The sequence below is a fragment of the Oratosquilla oratoria genome, chromosome 18 (genome assembly GCF_046742065.1).
Source record: "Oratosquilla oratoria isolate Oo_2021 chromosome 18, ASM4674206v1, whole genome shotgun sequence".
Taxonomy (NCBI): Eukaryota; Metazoa; Arthropoda; class Malacostraca; order Stomatopoda; family Squillidae; genus Oratosquilla; species Oratosquilla oratoria.
The window spans coordinates 1,452,114-1,475,000 of record NC_134794.1 but is presented as its reverse complement, the minus strand read 5'-3'; the positions used below and the strand labels follow the sequence as shown (position 1 = coordinate 1,475,000).

Here is a 22,887-nt window from a genome sequence, read left to right as displayed (position 1 = left end):
CTCCATACGGAGGTCAAAACACAGTCAACCTTGAGTTTCATCCCTTTTGTAAAGGAGACTTCAATATTCTTGTTCTTGCTGTCGCCTGGCGATTTCATTCAGCTCAGGTGTGAGGGGACCTTCCTCGCTGGAAAGGGGTCGCGATCCACTGGGACGCCTTTCAATTTGGGGGCCAAGCCCCCTTACTGAATAAAATCACCTGGCGCTCTTTTCCACACCAGCTATACCATATAATACCAAAGGAACATTTGTTCTTCCTAGTTTCTCTCTGATTTCTCCTCTTCCTCTTCTCTTGTAGTCTGATACCTCCTCTCTCTCTCTCTCTCTCTCTCTTTCTCTCTAGGCACAACACCTTTCCCCATTGCCTCTTCCTTTATTCACCCCCCACCTTCACTCCTCTCTTTTCCTCTAGCCTTTCGACGATTTTCTTTTCCTTTCGTTGATCAATCATTACTTTAGCCACAACTCTCCGTTTCACTTGTATCATCAACTTCGTTCGTCTCCTCACCTTCCTCCTCTTTCATTCACTTCTTTTCTTCGTTTGAAAGTCATGTTATCTTCTTCATTATTCTACATTTTTGCTTCATTCTCTTCTTCCTCCTTTTATTCTTAATAAAACCTCTTTTATTTTCTCTTTTCTTGTTCTTCTTCATCTTCGTTTTTATTCTTCATCTCCTTATTTTTAATTTTGCTTGTTCCATCTTTTCCTTCTCCCTTATCCAATCTTCCTACTTTTATCATTCTTAGCTTCTCCCGCATTCTCCATCAATACCTCCAACAGTACTACCAGTCCTCCTCCAACACCACTTCTTTCAGATGCTCCTCCTTTTCTCTCTCTCCTCCATCTTCTCCCAACTCCTTATCTCCTCTCCTTTCATTTCCTCCTTTTCTTCTCTTCATCTTCTTCCATTCCTATTCCTCCTTTTCCTCGTCGCATTCCCCTCCCCTCTTCCTCTTTCCCTCCTCCTCGTCCTTTACCCTCTTCCTTCCCTCCTCCTCGTCTTTCCCTTCTCCCTTCTTCTCCTCCTCTTCCTTCACCTTCTCCCCTCCTCTACTCCTCTTCTCCTTATCCCCTCCGCCTTTCCCTCCTTAGCCTCTCCCATCATCCTCTTCCTTCCTCCTAATTCTCGCCCTTCCCCTCTTCCTCTTCCTCCTCCTCCTCCTCGAGCGTTTAATCTTCTTCCTCTTTTGCTCCTCGGCAGATGAATTGCTGCCCCGGTCCTGCGTCAGGTCATTTGGAAGGTGCGCCTCGAGTTGCAACTGTCGCCCTTAACTTGGGCCAGTCTCGAGAACTCGACCCTCAAGGAGATTCGGTTCATCCTCGGCTCGCTGACCCTCCACGGTGTCGGTCCTCCTCGACACTCACTCGCTTTTTCTCGACCATCTCTCTTTTCTCTCTCCCAAGCTCTCCTCTCTCTCTCTCTCTCTCTCTCCCCAACTTCTCTTTCTCTCTCTCTCTCTCTCCCCAACTTCTCTTTCTCACCAACTTCTCTTTCTTCTCTCTCTCTCTCTCTCTCTCTCTCTCCCCAACTTCTCTTTATCTCTCTCTCTCTCTCTCTCCCCAACTTCTCTTTCTCTTCTCTCTCTCCCCCCAGCTTCTCTTTCTCTTCTCTCTCTCCCCCAACCTCTCTCTCTCTCTACCCAATTTCTTTCTCTTTCTCTCTCTCTCCCTCTCTCTCTCTTCTTTTTCGTCTCTATACGAGATCCTACCATTTCCCTTTTATTTACTTATACAGACAAGTGTCAAAAGTAAATAATAGCAAATAATTTCTATATATATATAGATAGGCAGATAGATAGATAGACACAATCTCGTTATCAAAAAGAGTAACGGTGAGGTCTCTTGTAGGGAATCCCTCTAAACGGGGCAACATTTATTGACAATACTTGTGCTGTCCCTCCCTGACTCGATTAATAACTGACATCCAAAACCCTTTCCCATACTTTCAGTAACAACCAAGAATTGCATGGGATACTTGGTTACAACCGGACACGGTCAGTATTGATCAAATTAATTCAATATTGTCAATATTTGTAACATAAATATGTATTGTGCTTGGGTTCATGTAGCATGAGAATGATTACCACCGTACACTGTCAGTATTGATGAAATTAATTCAGTATTGTCAATATCTGTATAATATATTGTGTTCGGGTGTTATGTAGCATAAAAATGACCAAAACGATACAAGGGATTACAATGTTACCACACGAAGAGAGGCTTAGGCACCTTAACTTGCACTCTATAGCAAGACGTGGAGTGAGTGCGGGGTGATCTAATAGAGGTATTCAATTGTGTCAAGGGCTTTAACAAGGGTGATGCACGCATGGTCATCATATCAAGACAGCAGAGCAGTTTAACAAGGGAATAGGCAAGATCCGGTTTAGAGTGCTTAACAAACGAAATACAATTAGTAACCATGAAGTGAGCGCTGAATTTATTGTTTTAAGGGCTTAAATAGCTTTATGAATAGTGACGACAGATGGTACGGGGCATGGAAATACCTAGTGTAGGCCTTATGGTCTCTTGCAGTCTACTCCATCCTTATGTTCAGTGTGACTAGTGGTGTTCTTTCATAATACTGCTTTTGGATCACGTCGCACGAATCTATTTAGTTATACACGGAGGGTTTCGTTCTGAAGAGGTTAATCATATATACAATACATACATTACATATATATATTGCGTTGGTGGCGTAATCGGACACATGCTGGTTTCGCATTCATTTCGTTGTGGGTTCGAATCCCGCACTCCTCTCCGATTGCCAACAGGCCCCAAAGGGCACAGAGCAAAGGTGACTGCTTCGGCCGTACCTACTCAGTGCACTTTATCTCTCTCTGTTTGTGTTCTCTCTTTCCTCTCGAGCAGTGTTCTCTCTTGTCTGTCCTCTGGACAACTTCGCCTGAGGCGCCTTAGGTCTTCTCTCACAGAGAATAACGTCCCAATTATCTCTTATTATCTCTCCACCGTCTGGGCATTCTGTTCCTGGTCCTACAACAGTGTGGTTACTCCACTTTCTGGTTCCATTCACATTATTCTATCCTTACATAGACGCAAATGCGAGTGCACACGCACGCACGCACACACGTCACACATCTATAGAACTAATGGGATGAAAATATATTCCAGGCCAAAAACATATATGGATCTAAGGCAAAGAGACGGAAGCCCATGAACACAGTTCCAACCCCGTATACTAATTAGACATACCCACGCACACACACATATATACACACATCACCAATCCCACTTGTAAACCATTGATTTTTTTTAACCTCTCACCCCACAATCCCACCACTCCCTACTCCCTTTCCTGTGACGGTAGGCTCCGTTGTAGAAGGATTAACGCCATCTGTTAGGAGAACCGGTTCCATGCACGCACGCACGCGCGCACGCAGGTCCTTCCTTCCTGGTTCAGTAAACAAAACAAAGTGTTCCGGCGACGTGACGCAGGGGATAATAGGAGTAGGATGAACGCGGGTCTGACAACCGTCCTGGGGTAGAGCGTTTGGTAGAGAGACATGTACAGGATACTTAACTTTTCCCGTGATATATCAAGACTGGAAAAATAAAATAAAACATTAATAATAAAATAAAATAATAAAAGAAACAAAAAATTAAAATTCTTTTTACAAAAAGAAAACTACTTCACAGATTTATATCTAATTTTCATCAGTGATAAATATTTATAGTTATGATTTATGTCAGGTGTCAGCTGCAATTATATATATCACATGTACATATACACACATCACACACGTACATATGTATACACGTGTATGTACTGCATTGTTTCTACGTAACTGCAATATACTGGATAAGAGATGCGGTGAGTTTGTGTGTGTGTGTGTGTGTGTGTGTGTGTGTGTGTGTGTGTGTGTGTGTGTGTGTGTACGAGAGAATGTGAGTGGACATGTATATATATGGGAGAAAGTAATAAAGAAATATATAAAAAAAAGGTGTGTGTGTGTGGGGGGGGGGGAGTCGGTGGAGAGGACGCAGACGGAAGCGACGACTCGGCCGTTCGGTCTTCCTCGACGAACCTCAAACGAAACGACGCTCGCCATGTCCGTAGCCTTGCCAGCGGCGGCCCCAAGACGCCTCCAACCGTATTCCCACCACTCCGTCCCACTTACCCTGCCTTCACCTGCCGTCAGGCGATTTCATTCAACTGACAGACTCCCCCCACACCCCCTACCGTCTTCGTTGAGGTATTACGACATACACCCGCTGGCCGAGCGGTTTAGAGCGTCGCTACTTGCGGCGGAGGTCGAGGTGACGGCAGTTCGAATCCGCCGCCAGCGAGTTGGACCAAGGGCATGGGTCATTCAATTCCACGCTACAAAGTCCTCTGAAAGGGGCACCGTCCTCGCCTCCTGAAGGGGGAGTTCGCGACGTTGAACCGAATCATCAAGACTTATATTTATTTGTTCTGGTTGCCGATAAACGACATCATCCCGACGAGGAAGACGTCCTTCTGTCAATTTGCTCTTGCTTTCGTCGGGCGATTCCATTCATCCGAGAGAAACTTCCCGTTCTTGTGACAGAGGCAACTCGACAACGCCAAACCCCCCACACACACCAAAGACAACCTTCCTCGTGCTGCATATGAGAGAGAGAGAGAGAGAGAGAGAGAGAGAAATACACAGGCGTAGATATGGGTATGTGCATGTACGTGAACAGGGCAGATCAAATTACGTGTGCGAATACTGGCTTATCTCTCTCTCTCTCTCTCTCTCTCTCTCTCTGGAGGCACCTGGCACTCAACTTGGCACTGTTCATAATTTTCTGGGGAGTGCACCTCTCATGTTCTTTACTCTCTGAAGCAGAATCCTTCGTTTCACTTTCGTGACATTTGTAGAATGACCTGCTTCCCCGCGGGGGACCTGAAGGCGAAGACTTCTAAGATCGAGACTTCGCGAAGATCGAGACTTTGCGAAGATCGAGACTTTGCGAAGATCGAGACTTTGCGAGGATCGAGACTGCGAAGATCGAGATTTCGCGAAGATCGAGACTTTGCGAAGATCGAGACTTTGCGAAGATCGAGACTTTGCGAAGATCGAGACTTTGCGAAGATCGAGACTTTGCGAAGATCGAGACTTTGCGAAGATCGAGACTTTGCGAAGATCGAGACTTTGCGAAGATCGAGACTTCGCGAAGATCGAGACTTCGCGAAGATCGAGACCTCGCGAATACCGAGACTTCGCGAAGATCGAGACCTCGCAAATACAGAGACTTCGAGATGATCGAGACTTCGTGAAAACAGAGACCTCGCAAATACAGAGACTTCGAGATGATCGAGACTTCGCGAAAACAGAGACCTCGCAAATACAGAGACTTCGCGATGATCGATACTTCGCGAAGATCAAGACTTCGCGAAAACCGAGACTTCGCGAAGATCGAGACTTCACGAAGACCGAAGCATCGATTGTGTCTACCCTCACCTTATTACACAGACCTGGGTTCGATCCCCCACCGGCTACTGCTGAACGCCTCTTACCATGGCCATCCTACCATCCTGGGCTAAAGCGCAGCCTCTTGGTGGGAACTTGTATGCAGCAGTTTGAGATCTGGAAAATAGTGTCCCAATTTGGCGTCGTCCGCCTTTTATCTTATTCATTATGGGTTTAACTATCTTGGTGAATTGGTCACTTGTTGAATCCGACTTAATCATAAAACGTTAACCAGGTTCTATCTAACCCGAAGGAGCTAAAATCTAACTCGGTTAATCTCTCTGCACGTGCTGGAGCAGTATCAAAAATTACCTTCAACACTTGGCAACAAAACACACCAATTATATCATCGATATATCACATCTAAGAAATATTCTATTTACTAAAATGAACAATGCATTCTAATTCTTTTATCTATTTGTAAGTTTTATTACCTATTTCATTATCAATCTGATTTATCACTTTCTTGTTCTAAGTGTTATAAGATATATTATCTTACTGTGACTATTATCAAATAAAAAATTCAATTGCAAACAATTCATTTCTATTCAATACTTTTTTCAAACAATCTAAGACCCACCCTATACTTCCATGTTCCTATTTGTGACTACGAGTATTGTGGTACTTCTTGTGGCATATCCAACGATGACGCAGTACTTGTTACCAAAGTCTAAACAAGAACAAGTCACTTCACTTCAGGGAACGAAATTAGACGATATGATTTCACGAGGAAGCGACTCGGTCGACTGTCACAACCCGTGACGTCATATCGTTGTTTTCTTTCCCTTCCCCTCCAAAAGTCAAATGACATGTTGTTATGCTTTCCCTTTCGCCCCGAGCACACGACAATAACCCCGAACTGAACCCCTTTCCCAAACAGGCCTGTACCCCCCTCTGCCCGCCACCCCGTGCATCAAGGCCATTTCCCCCTCGGAAGGCTGGACCACTGGGGGAGCGACCGTCATCATCATCGGCGACAACTTCTTCGACGGCCTTCAGGTGGTCTTTGGAACCATGCTCGTCTGGAGTGAGGTAAGCAACACAAAAACCTTATACACATGTGTGTGTGAATGTGTATGTATGTATGCGCGCGCGCGTGTGTGTGTGTGTGCAATAATAATTAAAATATAATAATCAGTTTATGGTGACGGAGCTACACTGACAATATTTGTGCTCATTTTAGGAGTTGTCTCAGATGAGTAATAATATACATGGGGGTGTTATGTATGTATGTATGTATGTATGTGTGTGCGTGTGTGCGCGTGTGTGTGCATGTGTGTGCATGTGTGTCAGATCGGTATAACGTCATGTCAGCAGCAGAGGTATTTTCAACAAATGTAGACAGACTTCGCAAATTTTAGCTTATGATTATTATTATCGAATAATGAGATTGCAAACCATATGTGTATTCACACACACACACACACACACACACACACACACACACACACGGATAAAATCACCCCGAAGACAACCCTCGCCGGCAAAGCAGGCTGGAGCCAAGGCCCGTGTACACACAGTTGGCCGGAGGCAAACACTGCAACCAACTTCACATTCAACATACCGACTAATCAACCAATTGTTCGGAATTAATTAGTTCCTCCAATGGCGTCGTCATGCGCGCAAATTCCATCCACACAACCTCTTCCCATTTTCTTTTGCAGCTCGTGACGTCACACGCCATCCGGGTTCAGACGCCACCGCGCCACATTCCGGGCGTCGTAGAGGTTACACTGTCGTACAAGTCGAAACAGTTCTGCAAGGGCGCCCCGGGCAGATTCGTCTATGTCTGTAAGTTGTCAACCATCTTGGGCTTGTCTATCAAACGTAACCCCAAGTGAGAACGGAGCCTTCATTGTATTTGTACGACGTTTCACTTCCTGCAGCTTTACCAAGTACTTGGCAAAGCTGTAATAACAAGCGAAACGTACACTAATAAAGGCTCCTCTGTCCTCGCATGACGTTTCCTTTGATAGACTTGTCAGCAATTGCCAATTACAAATTGCAAATAATCCCCATGCATTTGCTCACTCATAAATAATAGCCATTGTGATGTGCACGTTACAACTTGGACCAAAAGGTCTCCTGTCGACATGCTCTGCTTTTGTAATCCTTTGTAACTTTGTATCTCGTACTTGCTCCTTCCGCCCCCCCCCCCAAAAAAAAGGCCTCGAGCTGACACCTTCTCCATCCCCGCCTGACGACCTTCCCTCTTTGCCGACAGCCCTGACCGAGCCCACCATCGACTACGGGTTCCAGCGTCTCCAGAAGCTCATCCCGCGACACCCGGGCGACCCGGAGAAGCTCCCGAAGGAGATCATCCTCAAGCGGGCGGCCGACCTGGCCGAGGCCCTGTACTCGATGCCCAGGAACAACCAGCTGGCGCTCCCGGCCCCGCGCTCTCCAGCCATGAACCAGACCTCGGCCATGTCCGGCTTCAACACGTACACGGGACAGTTGGCCGTGTCAGTCCAAGACACTGCCAACGCACAGTGGGGAGAAGGTGGGTAGTAGCCCAATAGCTTTAACTAGGGTCGTGGTGCAGGCGAGGTCATCATATGGGGATGACGGGTGGTCATGGTCAAGGAGCTGCCTTGTGTAGGCCTTACGGTCTACTGCAGTCTTCTTCATTCTTGTATTAAGACAACAGGGTAGGACTCGCAGTAATGGGTTTTAATTGGACAAATTTAGGTTTAAGAAGGAAAAAGGCAATAACTGGTTTACCAAAAGAGTGCTTAACAAATGGAATAGACTTAGTAACCATGTAGTTAGTGAGCGCTGAAACTATTGGTTGTTTTGAGAGAAGATAACTTTATATACGAGTAACATTTGTTATTGGCATATTTAGAGCTATAGTAAAAACAACTTATATATCTCACCTGTGTTGCATCAACTTTGTTTCACATCAAGTTCTTTGTAAAACAGTAGACCCATCATGCAGACTCGTTACAGACATGACATATCAACATACTGGCATCATGATGCATTGGCGTGTTCATAATACACGTTGCCCTGTGTGTAATCCAGGACTTAGTGATCCCTTCTATACAACAAATCTCATATCAACATAGTCTTTGTCAACATGAAAATAACAGATCTGAAACACTATGTCTCCCCTTCAGTGATCCCCCCCCCTCAAAAAAAAGTGATGCAGTTTCTCAACTCTAGCTACCACTGAACAAAATCACTAAGCATCCATTAACAACTACTAGGTTTCATCTTGTGGCCTTGTTTGTGAAACTGTGCTCCCCCCACTTCTCCCCCTAAGGGTCCACGGATCCAGTTGAAGCCCCCCCCCCCACCTCCCAGCTTTGGCCCCATCTGTCCGCCTTCTCAGACCTCTTTTACCAACGAATGTTCAGAATTACGTATGACGTCATTCATTCAACGTACTCCCCTGATGCCACCACTACCACCATGAATTCGGAGTCCACGACTAAACACCTTTTCCCATCTCTGCCACTTTACTCCTGCTAACTTCTCTAGCTCGTCCCTCCTCCTCCTAAGTGATCTCTTCCGTTACGTTTACAATCCCTTAGCGTGGAGTAACACATTTGTTCCATCTACCATCTTCTCCTCTATTATTTTATCTTCAATTTCCATTTCTTTAATCAATTCTATCTTTCACTATTGTTTGCTCTCTTATCCAGGTTGATCTCTTGCTTCTGAACCTATTGTGCTACGGCATCACATCATGCTTGAATTGAAGGATAAACATCACAGTGATTTGTTCATATAGAATATAATTGTTTAATGTCAATTTCCAAATTACTTTTTGTTTCTGCCACACAAGCCTTTCTCTTAACGTGTTCAACCTGGTGAAGTATTTCACATATATGTATGAAAGTGGGAATTGCCGATAAGTCTATCGAAAAAAAAAAATACAAATGAGGACGGAGCCTTCATTGTATTTGTACGACGTTTCGCTCTCGTCACGGCTCCTTCAAGTACAAAGTGGTAATGCATATAATCTAAGATTAAATAGGAAGATCAAAGGAAACGAGTAATTTGAGCCTAGGAAAGGTCAAGGTTAACATGTCCTGCTCCCACTTCGAGAGATCTCTTTCAAGATCCCTCTTCGGCCCTGGACAACCTCCGGACCCATAGGACCTCTAGTACAGGACAAAGACACGTTATCTTGGCAGCTAAACTGGTCTCCTACTCTCTAGGTGGAGTCCTTCTCTGACGCTTTCCATAAATTATAAGACATTCCCCAAATAGACAAACGCAGCTGGGACGACAAAAAAAAAAAAAAAAGATAAATAGATAAATAAATAAATAAATAGAAATAAATAAATAAATAAAAATAAAGCCCTCCCTGATTAAAGACGGGAGGGCTTCAAGAGGTCACGGAGTTAAATCAAGAAAAACCACACGTCGAAAGGACATGAATACAGTTTTCTATATAGATGCATAAATATGTGGAATAGCTTAGGTGATATAGCCCAAGCTCAAACAACACACGAGTTCAAACCTAAATATGATAATTGGAAATCAAAGACACAAGTGAAGATGGGGCTGTACATAAATTTGAGTCTAGGTATGTCAGGGAATTAGAGAATAGGAGACGGGACCCGACGAGTGTCGCTCCTTTCCTGTGTACCACAATTAAGTCAATACAACGGGTCCCTCTCTTCTTCAACCTTTCCTAGGCTCCAATGACCTCCCCCCCCCCCCGCCGGATCCTATTATTTAATCTCAGTTAAGCGCATCACGACTATGTGCATGATAAAGCTGTAAGAAGCGAAACGTCGTACAAATACAATACAGGCTCCGTCCTGACATGGCCTTTCTTTTGATAATTCACATATATTGTTCTGGTTAAAACCAGAAGATTTTATTCAGTTAAAGGAAGGTCTCTGTGATGAACGAGTCACAACAGATCGCGACCCCGTCTTGGTCAGAGTCGACCATGCCACTGATTAGAATCGTCTGGTATCAGCCAGAATAAAATATGTGAAGTGTCCCTGTGTTCAACTTGTTCATAATCCCTTTATCTGAATTTGGTGAAGATTTTTGTTCTTCTTCTTTTATGATAGCCCTTGTTCTAAATCGCTATTTTTATTGAATTGTACTTTTTAGTTTTACTCATTTTGTCCACAATAGAAACTGTAGTTAAAAAAAAGATTAAAAAAGAGGATAACATGCAAAAAATTAATAAACAAATAAAATAAGATAATAAAAAAAATCGAAATACTCAGATAAACACATTTACTACACTGGCCCTCAACCCTCCTCCTCCACACCTTCAACTCCCGGTCGCCCTAGAACATGTAGCACATCTGTCTTTGGTGTTTTTTCTAGCATTATGCTGAAGACAGGGCGCGCCCGTCAGCATTACTGACCCGCAATTGTTCTCACTTCTAGTCCTTTTTCTTCTCCTTCTTCTTCTAGACGATCACCTCTATCTTTCGTGTTTTTTTCTAGTGTTATGCTGATAAGAAGACGGGGGGGGCGCGCCCATACTGACCCGTACTGACCCTTACTTGTTCTCACTTATAGGCTTTTTCTTCTAGACGACTACGGACGACACCACGGCACCGCCACCAGCAGCATATCCCCCAGGGGCGGCGGTTATGGGTCCAATGCTTCCACGCCCCACTCCTCCTCAACAGGCTCGTCCTCATCCTCCTACGGGATCTCCTCGGCCCTCAACACCGGAGGATATTCCTCATCCCCCTCAAACCTGGCCAACATGGCCACCTCACCCACCATCTTCAACTCTTCCTCAAGTGAGTGGGGGTCGGGGGTCGAAGGATCGACAACTGGGCTTCTCTACTCGTAGGCGTACACATGTACACACAAGTGGGCACATGTGTGCACGCTGACACGCACACGGTCACACGCACACGGTCACACACACACACACACACACACACACACACACACACACATCACGTCTGGACACGTTTGAACCTCGTTCTTGCTCTCGCTCTTTTCACCATGAGGGTGCCGACTGCCAAAGTTGCCTGCAGTCCACTTTAGGGACCTCAGAGACACCCCCTACGGACCAGATCTACGCACCCTTTCATGATTGGGGACCGATCTCCGATCAGAGGTGAATGTAGACCACTCCTTAACTTTCCTAATCGCCCCTCTTTCCAACTCTCCTCCATCACTGCCACCACGGCGACTCCAGCCGCCGTCTCCTTTAGGATGGAAGCGCTGGCTAATTACGGGCTCAGCGAGGAAATGCGTCCCGCGGAGTCATGCACTCCTGCTGTCACACTCCCAGATTTGGTGACTTCCACACCATATAGTGTCTGGAGAAGGAAGAGGAGGAAGGGGAGGAGGAAGAAGAGGAGGAGGGGGTGATGGTGGAGGAGGAGGAGGAGGAGGGGGTAATGTGGTGGTGGAGGAGGAGGAGGAGGAGGAAGGAGGAGGAAGGAGGAGGAGAAGAAGGAGGAAGGGGAAGAAGAGGAGGCGGAGGAGGAGGAGGAGGAAGGGGAAGGGGGAGAAGAGGAGGCGGAGAGGGAGGAGGAGAAAGAGGAAGAAGGGGAGGTGTATGGGGAAGATGAGGAAGTGGAAAAAGAGGAGGAGGAGGAAGTGGAAGCATTGTGACTATCTACGGTTACTCCGCGTACTATCCGTTCTTTCCCAGCTTCCTCCAGTTTTGTCCTCTTCCTCTTCCTCCTCCTCTTTGTCCTTCCCTTACCATCCCTCGCCGACTACCTTTCCACCGCCATGTCCCTCACTCCAGCCTTCTCCTCTCGCCCCCCGGTATCAAGGTCGATCTCCATCGCCTCACCCTCGTGCCCCTCATCCTCCCCGTCGTCGTCTTCCTCTCTCTCTCTCTCTCTCTTCTCTCTCTCTCTACCGTGGCCCCAAGCCTGCCGGTCTTCTCCCCTCCCTCCCTCCCTCCCTCCCTCCCTCCCTCCCTCTGGCCCCCGAGGGGCGGCATCTACCTCGCTGACCTCGCCGTCAGGAAGGTGCTCCATCTTGGGCAGAGCAGGACCTCCGTATCCCGAAGGAGAGAAGTCCCCTCGGACCTCTGGCGTCAGAGGAGCAAACTCTCCCTCGCACGAAGAGCGGCAGAGAGGTTGCCCACTGCAACTATGACGTGGGTCCTCGTGGTGCCACGGGGGCGAGCGATCCCGGCCGCCGCCGCACTTGGGGGGGGGGGGAGCATCACGCCTTACGAAAGGGGCAACGGATACGACGACCCTGACTGTTGTGGCGGTGTTAGTGAGGTCGTGATCCATAAAGACCGCTTTCAGTCCTGAGGTCTCAAGTTTAGGCACAAAACAAGGGCACGCACACACACACACAATGCACAAACCCCTGCTATGATGATGAACTTTATACTTATTTTTCTGGTTGCCGCCGCCGCTATTTTGTTCAACTCTTGGGGATGTTACCGTCATGAAAGTGTTAGACTGGCGCGCATTCCAGTCTGCGCATGCGCACGAGTGCTTGAGGGTTCCTTACTGCCAGATGAGACGAAATTGAATTGTATTCTTAACCCCCCGTCTCTCTCTCTCTCTCTCTCCCTTTAAATCTTTAAGGAAGTCTTAAAAAAATGTTCAGGGATATTCATTTACACGTGTATCGATATATACATTTTCCCTTTCTTACAAGCTCTGTCCAAAGTCCACACAAGAACAGGTCAGTTCACTCCAGAGTAAACTTTGGCGGATTCGAGGAAGCCTGGCCGGCACCTTGCGCGCCTCTCATGACGTCATAGTTAATTTTCTTCCCAAAGTGAGGTGACCTGTTCTTGTTCTGACTTTGGCTTTATCCATTGCCCCTCTTCTGCTGAACATCCACAACGATATGAAGTCGTATCTACAATATTTTCATTCAAGTAGTAGCGTAGTTGGAAATGAATATATATATATATATATATATATATATATATATATATATATATATATATTATGTATATACATACATACCATCAGGAAAAGTAAACTAACGAAGCAGAGCGCTTTTGTATATTTGCATTTTCAGTACTAGTAATTTCTTCTTTGTACTAAAAGCACTGAAGACGTAAATATACGAAAGCGCTCTGCTTAATTAGTTCATATTTCCTGGTGGTTACTCCCACATTTGTAAATATATGTTTAAAGTGTATTGCGCGTGTTTTGTTGCAAAATATATGTATATAATATGTCACAGCTATCGGCCACATTTCTTACCAGATCATATAGCGGTTATAATATTTACATCTTATAAAAAATTGTCAAGTCTTTGTCCCATTCCCCATCAAATCTTAGAATGGCTATGATGATAGTTTCTACATTTTGATATGGAATAACCAAAAAGTTTAAAAAATATATATTCGAACACTATGACAACTAAGAACTAAAAATCTAAACTATAAAAAAATATATATGCATGGTAGATGAAAGAAAAAATCAGAAACCAGTCGCGCCATCACTGATTTTTACTGTAGAACAATAAATAAACAAAATAAAATAATACATAAATTGCACCAAAATTTGAACAAGAATTTCACAAACCCAATTTAATTAATAACCACGTTACTATTTTACTAATCTTAAAGTAACTGCCTGACCGACAGTTGCCCCCCCCTACAACCCCACCCATTGACCCTCCTACCCACCCAAGGCACCGTCCGACGAACTAATCCCCTTGTTTTTCTCTCTCTCTCCCTCTACAGGAGTCGGCGGCTTCATGTCCTCCGCCTTCACGTCCATGGGTCACTTCTCCCTGCCTCCCTGCAACTCCCAGCACTACAACCACGCGCTCATCCCCTCCGCAAAGTGATAGCGGAATCTCTTCCTTCTTGCGGGCGAACACGTGCAAGAGGAAAGTCCTTACAGCTACGAGGACTACTTAAACTACTACTACAACTACTAGGAGGGCTGCGTCTCGTCGTGAAGTGACCCTCAACAGAAAAAACTTGTTTGGAGGCGGCGTCGGGTCGGGGAGAGAGAGAGACACTCACTCACCCGGGTCTTGCTGGTCACCCAAGGACGCCGGGTGATCTCACCCACAGGGCAGAACCACTCTCTCAAGACCCCAAAGAACTCTTCCTGTTCACTCTTAAGAGAACAGGGCAAAACGAAGAACATCGCGACGCCATTTTGAGGTCAACTGAAGGAGGACGAAGAAGAGGAAGAAGACTCCCTTCCCCAACCCCACATCTCTCTTTCTGCACATGAAAACAGTGAATCAAGAACTTCCATTCCTTCTCATGCCACCCAGTGACAAACGGGTTGCCTCTTTCCCTACAACCCTCTCTTCTCGTTTCCACTCTTTCCAAACCCGTCTACACCCGTTACAAACATTTTCTCCTCACCCGTTCTTTGCAATACTCTTGGCCCCACCGAGCAGCCCGTACCCTGATGAGGACCCCTCCGGAGGACGGCAAGGCGAGGATTGGCGCGCGCCTGTCCCCCCTAAAAGGGTGTTTCCGAAAGAGGCCGACGACAACACCAACAGAAGGCATCAACAACAACGACAACGAAAGAGACCGCCGCCCAGCGCGGGCGGGTGGCGGTCACCGAGGAACGGAACACCTTCTAGAATCTGCCTACCTAACTACCTCAGACCCTACGGCCGCCGAGGCCCCACGCCGATAGCCGCCGCCGAAGCTTGCGGCACTTCAAGGTAGAAAAAAAATATATAAACACACAGGCGGCCGCTGGAGACGAAAGCAGGTGGTAGACGTAGTCGATGGTGACCCAGTGATCTTCACATCACGACAAACGAAATGATGATGACGATAATGATGATGGCGGTGATGACCATTTACTGGTGGATATGTGTGTGCGTGTCGTGCGTGTGTTGTGTACGCGTGTGTGCGTTCGGGCGTGTATGTGTGCGCGCGTTTCTGGCAGCGGGAAAGGGGAGGCCCTGATTAGCATTAAGTGTAAAGTTTTTAAAGCCATATCGTATCGTCTATCCGTAAAGACAAGTGACCTACCCGCATTCGGACAGCCCACCCCCGCACCCGTTCATCCCCCTCCCCCCCTCTGCCTCTCGAAAGAAGCCAAAAGTGGGGGGAGCGGTACCCCCCCACCCCGCATGGAGCGCAAGAGTGAAGCGTCTCGCATTGTACATTTCTATGTTTTTCTTTCTACTGGTACATTGTACATTTCCTATACATTGTGTTTATAACTTTTAACCATTAGTACATAATTACCTGTCCGAAGTCTATAAGATATACTAAGGGCTCTGTACAGTTTAGGTCTTCCTGCTAAGTGCATAATGATCTTGAATAATAGTGATTGTGATACAAAATAATCTATTATGCATAATATGCTATGTCTACCTTACCACATCCGATAATATATATTTTCTTTTTACTAACAACCAACTCTCCACTACGTTATTTTTTTTTCTTTTGCCCTAAACGGGAATTACTAGTAATCACGGGCTACAGGAAAACACAATGTACCTACCTGAAAGCAGCACGAACTAGTAAGGAATAGAACGTCCATCAAATCTACAACATATCTGATGCATCATCAATAAAGCGAATCCAGTCTTGTATGGGCAAGGCCGTGCGACCAGCAGCGCTTTCTCTGCTCCCACTGACCGCGACTTCAGCCTCGGTCCGGAGAGCGAGTACCGGCCTTTGGGGGCCGCCCCCGGGGTAGGGTGAGAGACGCGGGGCGTTCTGTCCTCGCGTCTTCCGCTGCCCATGACGTCACGGGGTTGGTCCGTGGCAAGAGATCAAGAGAGGGACTTCCTCCCTCTGTAGAGGAGCCCGAAGTGAGAAGACGTCAGCATCGAAGTAACGAACGGGCGCATGTGGTCATTTGAACCTGCCCCACTCCGAAGGCACTCCTGTACTTAATCGAGTTAGCCTTAACCCCCCTGAGCAAGGGGACCCCGCCCTCCGCTGAATAAAATCGCCTGGCAAATGACCACTACCGCAGCGACGAGGGTTAAATACTAGTTAAACAGCCTTGACTGATTGTCAGCCTTGTAAATTGATGTAAATCAGCCTGGTTTCTTTCTTTTTTTTTCAATGTAAATAATTGTACAGTTTGTGTGGCCGTTATTTAGGGGCTAACTGGGTCGTTTAATGATATCATTGTTATAAAGAATTAATTATTTAATGGCTATAGCATAAAAAGTGTTATTATTATCTTATTTTTTAACCTACATTTATAACCTCTACAATTATGTTGTTTGTTTGTTTTCGTCTACGCACATTGTTTTCTACAATTAATTTCACGCTACGAATCCCTTCAATTTATCTTTTAAAGATTCGTCTTTGTTCCGTTATGATTCACTCGCTACATCCTGGTTTAGCTTCCGTTACCTTGAATTCCTAACGGTAAGAGAAACCCGAGACAGGACGTCCTCCCAAAGCGAACGAAAAGTTAAGAGAAGGACACGAAAACCAAAGAGAATCGACCCAACAACAAGACATGTGAACAACGACACAAAAAGGTGTTATTCAGTAAATGTGGCGGCCCACTAGGCTAACATGCTACTTGCTTTTGCTACCTCGTTTGAGCAGAAACTACTGCAGTTACAACATTCAAGACTTCCGTTAGAACACCTCAAAAATTCGCCTAACATTCGTATTTTAGGTTAAACTTCTCGTATTTCGTCATTCAGATTCTCACTCTATGACGCAAGAAGAGTAATTTGACATTTGGAAATTTGGAAAAATCAAAAGATCGTCACCGAAATTGTTTTTTCTCGAACGAAATAGCAAAAGCAAGTAGCATGCTTGTGAGAAATGCCTAGCGTGACGCCGCCTTAATCTTTCGATTACTGACCTAGACTTTGAACCGAGGGGTCTGAACAACCGCTCGTTAACACCGCCCCTCCCCCCCCATTCTTCCCCCCGCGCTAAAGTTCTTGGTTTTCGCCATCTTCTTTTTGGATCCAATACATTTGATGGACAATAAGACCATAAGCCACAGGTTCAATGTTCAGAAGCCGTGTACCTGTTCATATTTTTCAAAATGTGGAATACATATCATTTTTAATATTATCAAATACTCGTTCATATAAAAAAAGGAAAAAAACAATGCCCTGGGCCGATGGCAGAAAACTTCCCTGAGCCATCAAAGAGACACACACATGTATAGCAGCGATGAGAACAAATGTTATGTTATATTTTGTTATGTGATGTTATACGCGCGCGCGCTCGCGTGTGTGGGCAGTCGGGCCCCGTCGAGAGCATGAGAAATAAAACAAAACTAAAAAAAATATGTTAGGCCAACTCTGTAGCCAATTCACATCTGTTACTGTACTGTAGTCCTTCAAGGTTATATCCGACCAACTGTGCGTCCACGCTGTGACGTCAGTCTTGTACGTTTGGTCGTCGACGCATTTGATAGATAATACAAAAAAACGAAAAAGGTGTATCATCCTGCTGTGTTTGTTTGGGTTATAAAAATCATGTTCATATATGTATACATACATACATATTATATATATATATATATGTATATATATATATATATATATATATATATATATATATCCAAGCATGTGGTTTATTCATGCTAAACATACTTTCACATTATTACATAGCAATGTTCATACCCTAATTACTCACACGAGTTGATTGTGTGTGTGTGTGTGTGTGTGTGTGTGTGTGTGTGTGTGTGTGTGTGTGTGTGTGTGCGCGTGTGAACCCATTCTACGTACACAGCTGCTCTCTAAAACCGCGACGACTAAGGATCCGTACAAGGCTGACTCGTGACAGTCCTCGATGGCGCCTCAACACAACTCGACGCCTACTTGTGTATTACTGATAAGAAAAGAATATACATCATTCGTGTACAGAATAATATTAACAATGATAATAACATTTTCAATTTAATTTCTTAGGTGTATAATAAATTTTGTAAAAATCTAGATCACTGCTTTTCATTTGTCCTAATATACATAGATATCTAACTTTGGTTTAATGTGGGGAATTAATATAATCCTCCATCTTCGATCAAAATGTTACTTGGTCCCTCCATGGTTCTCACATGATGACAACATACTTCAGCAGTCGCATTTCTAGTAATACCGTCACTACACCAAAGGCCCTTTCCCCCTAATAAGGGGGGTAGCCGAGAGTCGAACCAGACACGCCCCACACACACATCTAAAACCCAGTAACCCGCTTGAACACAGTGACGTCCTTCATATATTTTGTTCTTACTGAGAAAAATCAATTTGATTCATTTCAGGGGACGGATCCTCGACTGAAAGTTAGCTTCAATGATCGAAACCTCATTGAGGTCGGAGTCGAAGTCCTTAAATACAAAGATAATGGTCTGTTTCTTGGCCAGAATAGAATCTATGAAAGGCGTCACCGTACTGAGGGGGTTAAGAGGTCCAACCTCATGAGCTTACGAGTTGTGTGGCACCGAATACGAGTTAGAAATCTTCAAGCAGATCCAAGCTTTGGACATTAAACAACCCAAAGATGAGGATTTACACCTACAACGTGACAACACTCACTAAAGACCAGGAACGGGAGACTCCCGCAGAAGAGGTGAAGAACGTCGAGTGAGATATCGTGGTACTGAGTGAAGTGCGAGGGGAGAAAAGCTCGTGCAGCAAGAAGGCAGTCACTTGCTCAAGCCTTTTATTACTTGTGCGCTGGTGGCGTAATCGGGGGCATGTCATCCTCACATTCGCTTAGTTATGAGTTCGAATCCCACACTCCTCTGAGCAATAAGTGTTACCTGCCCCTAGTCTTAGCACATAGGATAAAAGTGCTGGCTTCGGACGCAGCGACGCGTCTCTTGGCGTAAGCTCCTCACCACGACCACCTTTCTACATTGCTCCTGCTTGACCTAACTCTGGTTAACACTTGATTACTAGAACGATAAAGGAAAGTGAAGTACTTTTTGATCATTTTTTTGTTTTATTCCTCAAAACTAAAACCAAATGCCATCATGACTCACGAAAGAAATAAGAAAACTCGAGTAAAGAAAAGATGGAAATGATATTCTACCGCTATGTGTTCTCAGCACCCCTTCAAATTGATTTCAGCAGCAGCCCCCCCCCCACCCAGGAGATGATAGCACCGACATGTACCACTGGTGTCCTGCACCTCTAACGTCTCCGACCGCAGACAACGGTCGAAAAGTCATCAGAGTACAGCTTGGAGAACTGCCTAATACCTACAGGGGATCGAACTCGGGTTCCACGCGTCCAAGTCGGGAACATTATCTACTGCTCCACGCAGGGTTTCGGGAACTGCATACCCCGTCCAATGGTGGACAGTGAGTTAGCTAGTTCAGTTAGTTAACTCGCATTGTGGACGTTCCAGAGCGGACAAGACTCGTTACAAGAACAGCTGGTTTGGTGGGATGGGGGCAGCGGAGGGGACGGGGACAGGGACGGGGTGGACCAGCTTCGACAGCTGGTCCGGAACAGCTGGTTCGAAACATTATCATCCGGATAAAAGTTACGACTGCCGATTACGATATTCCGATAAAGACGATGACGACTGATGGTGTCATTAATAATGATATGCTACTGGGCGAGGGGGAGGAGGACGACGGAGGAGGAAGGAGGAAGGAGAGGGACAAGGAGGAGGAAGAGGAGGAAGGAGAGGGATGAGGAGGAGGAAGAGGATGAAGGAGAGGTAACAAGATGGGAGGAGGAGTAAGGAGAGGGACAAGAAGGAAGAGGAGTGGGACGAGGTGGAGGAAGAGGAGGAAGGAGAGGGAAGAGGAGGAAGGAGAGGGACGAAAAGGAGGAGGAGGAGTGGGACGAGGTGGAGGAAGAGGAGGAAGGAGAGGGACGAGAAGGAAGAGGAGTGGGACGAGGTGGAGGAAGAGGAGGAAGGAGGGGAACAAGGAGGTGGAAGAGGAGGAAGATGAGGAGAGGAAAGAGGAACAGGAAGAAGAAGAAGGACGAGGAGGATGAAGAGAAAGGAGAGGGACGATGTGGGGGAAGAGGAGGAAGAAGAGGAATGAGGAGGAAGGTGATGGTCAAGGAGGAGGAAGAGGAGGAAGAACAGAAAGAAGGAAGAGGAGGAAGGAGAGGGGCGAGGAGGAGGAAGAGGAAGAAGGAGGAGTAAGAGGAAGAAGGCGGGGGACAAGGAGGAGGAAGAGGAAGAAGGAGAGGGACGAGGAGGAGGAAGAGGAGGAAGGAAAGGGACGAGGGGAAAGAGGAAGGAGGAGGAAGATGAGGAAGGAGAGGGGCGAGGAGGAGGAACAGGAGGAAGAGGAGGTGGCAGGGGAGAAAATGACGACGAAAAGAGAAACAAAGGAAGAAAGGAGGCGTAGGAGACTCGTAGCAGTGCTCATCAGCATTTTCCTTTCGAAAGTCAAACTGAATAAAATCGTCTGTCGCGAAATATTTACAAAATGACACCAAAGCAAAGGGGTAACAATTCAATTGACCCATGATGGATTTTCCAAAGATCAATCAATTCAGAGTTGAACAAGGTGGACATAAAAAGACATAGGTCTTAGTCCGAGCTCATTCCTCTGAAGAAGCTCACGGGGGAACCAGTCAGGAATAAGCTCAGACCAAGAATAGTATCCTTTTTATCCACCTTCCTCAACCAGTCACGATGTCTTAACATCATGGAACTGGCTAGTGTAAGCCTTATGGTCTCTTGTAGTCTCCTTTTTGTGTTCTTATTCTTCATGCATTCATCGATTCAACTATTCTGTGCTTCATTATGGACCTAAAGGTCCCCTTTACCCTTAGTAAATCATTATCATCATCTACTCAAAGCCCATCGATTACTGCAAAAATCCCACAACACAAGGTCTATACAAGAACAGGACATTTCACTTCGGAAAGAACATTAACAGTAAGGCGGGGAGACGACCACGAATCGGTGATCAAGACTCGACTGCCGCGCACCTCATGACGTCATATATTTCAGAAGTAAACTGACCTATTCTTGTTTAGACCTCGACTTCATGGAGACAACAAAGAATGACAATTCGAGTCAATCAACGGCCGCACCTCCACGTGACGTCACATGACTAGTTATCTTTATGAAATGAAGCGACCTGTTCTTGTTTTGACTTTGTCGCCACACACCAACACGTCATGAATTCCACACCAACCAAGTCCCACTCGACCTAAAGTGGTCATCACACTGGGCTTCCACCTGCTTCACCAGCGCCAACACTTCGAGTTCGAGTAGAAACGACTTCGGTTGTAATAATTAATTATTCAAATCTTCAAATATCAAATTATCTTTCCGTCATAGCAAAGCTGAATGGTGAACTAAGAGATTGCAAACCTATACGAATCTTAGACTTAGTGCTGAAACGTTCTTTGAGAAATCTAGATTTCTGTAAGCAAAGTCATATTCTAGTTGTTCAAATTGAGGTTGGAGGTCGGATGTCGAAGGAAAAATAGCCCAGTGTGACTACCCATTAGGCAGAACCCTCTTGCAACATCAACATCACCACGACCACTGACACCGCTACCATCTTAACAATGACCACCACTACTGCAATCCTCACCAGTACCACCATTGCCAACACTTTCACTACTGCCATTACCACCATCTAGAACATCAATCACTATATTCCCATTTCCACCACCACCACCTCGACAACCACTATTACCATCTTCACTAACACCACCACCATCAACCAATACCCAACACCCACCGCTAACTACCACCACCACTGTCTCCGGAGCGGAGCGGGGCAGACGACCTCCCCCCCCACCCGCCCCGTCCCCCGGCCTCTCCCACCCGATTCCTGCCGCATGTCAACACGGGCATCTAACCCAACTAGCGCCACGTCCCGCCCGTCCTCCACGGACTTAGCCTCCAGTAGCGGACCATAACGAAGTGCCGCGGCCGCTAACTCGCTTACGCGTCTCGCAAAGTAGTTAGTGGTCGGCTCGCCCAGGTAAAGGATTTAACTCCGCGTGGAGACGCGGTTCCCCGCACTGTTGCTCCTCCTCTGAGGGACTCCATCTCGCGGCCGCCGACGCTTCGGGTAGAGGAGGAGGAGGAAGAGGGGGAGGGGGAGGAGAAAGTTATTTGGCCCGGGAAGTGGTGAAAGCGGTGATGGAGGTAATGGTAATGGTGGTATTCGGTCCTAGTGGTCTTCTGTCCCTGTGGTCTTCTGTCCATGTGGTCTTCTGTCCCTGTGGTCTTCTGTCCATGTGGTCTTCTGTCCCTGTGGTTCTCTGTCCCAGAGGTCCTCTGACCCTGTGTTCTATCCTAGTGGTCATCTGTCCTTGTGTTCTATCCTAGTGGTCTTCTGTCCCTGTGTTCTATCCTAGCGGTCTTCTGTCCCCTGTGTTCTATCCTAGTGGTCTTCTGTCCTTGTGTTCTATCCTAGTGGTCTTCTGTCCATGTGTTCTATCCTAGTGGCCTCCTGTCCCCTGTGTTCTATCCTAGCGGTCTTCTGTCCCCTGTGTCCTATCCTTGTGGTCTCCTGTCTCTGTGGTTTTCTGTCCTTGTGATCTTCTGGCACTGTGGTCTCCTGTCCCTGTGGTTTTCTGTCCCGTGGATGTTTTGTTTTCCCTACTTGAGGGGAGGGCATAATCCGATAACTAGACATT

At 46.1% G+C, this 22,887-nt stretch overlaps 1 protein-coding gene across 8 annotated transcripts in view; it reads left to right on the top strand.

The window, feature by feature from the left end:
- kn (EBF transcription factor knot) overlaps nucleotides 1–18,249 on the top strand; it is a 413,486-nt gene extending 395,237 nt beyond the window's left edge. For 4 of the 8 annotated variants that reach the window (XM_076201327.1, XM_076201328.1, XM_076201325.1 and 1 more), the window contains exons 9-14: nucleotides 1,951–1,995; nucleotides 6,335–6,486; nucleotides 7,119–7,245; nucleotides 7,679–7,957; nucleotides 10,971–11,186; nucleotides 14,078–18,249. In XM_076201327.1, the coding sequence (XP_076057442.1) occupies nucleotides 1,951–1,995; nucleotides 6,335–6,486; nucleotides 7,119–7,245; nucleotides 7,679–7,957; nucleotides 10,971–11,186; nucleotides 14,078–14,184 (926 nt within the window). In that variant the 3' untranslated portion in view covers nucleotides 14,185–18,249. Of the gene's footprint in view, nucleotides 1–1,950; nucleotides 1,996–6,334; nucleotides 6,487–7,118; nucleotides 7,246–7,678; nucleotides 7,958–10,956; nucleotides 11,187–14,077 lie in introns of those variants that run through there. The other 4 variants (XM_076201329.1, XM_076201330.1, XM_076201331.1 and 1 more) reach the window with 3 other exon arrangements.
- The last annotated feature ends 4,638 nt before the right edge of the window (nucleotides 18,250–22,887 follow it).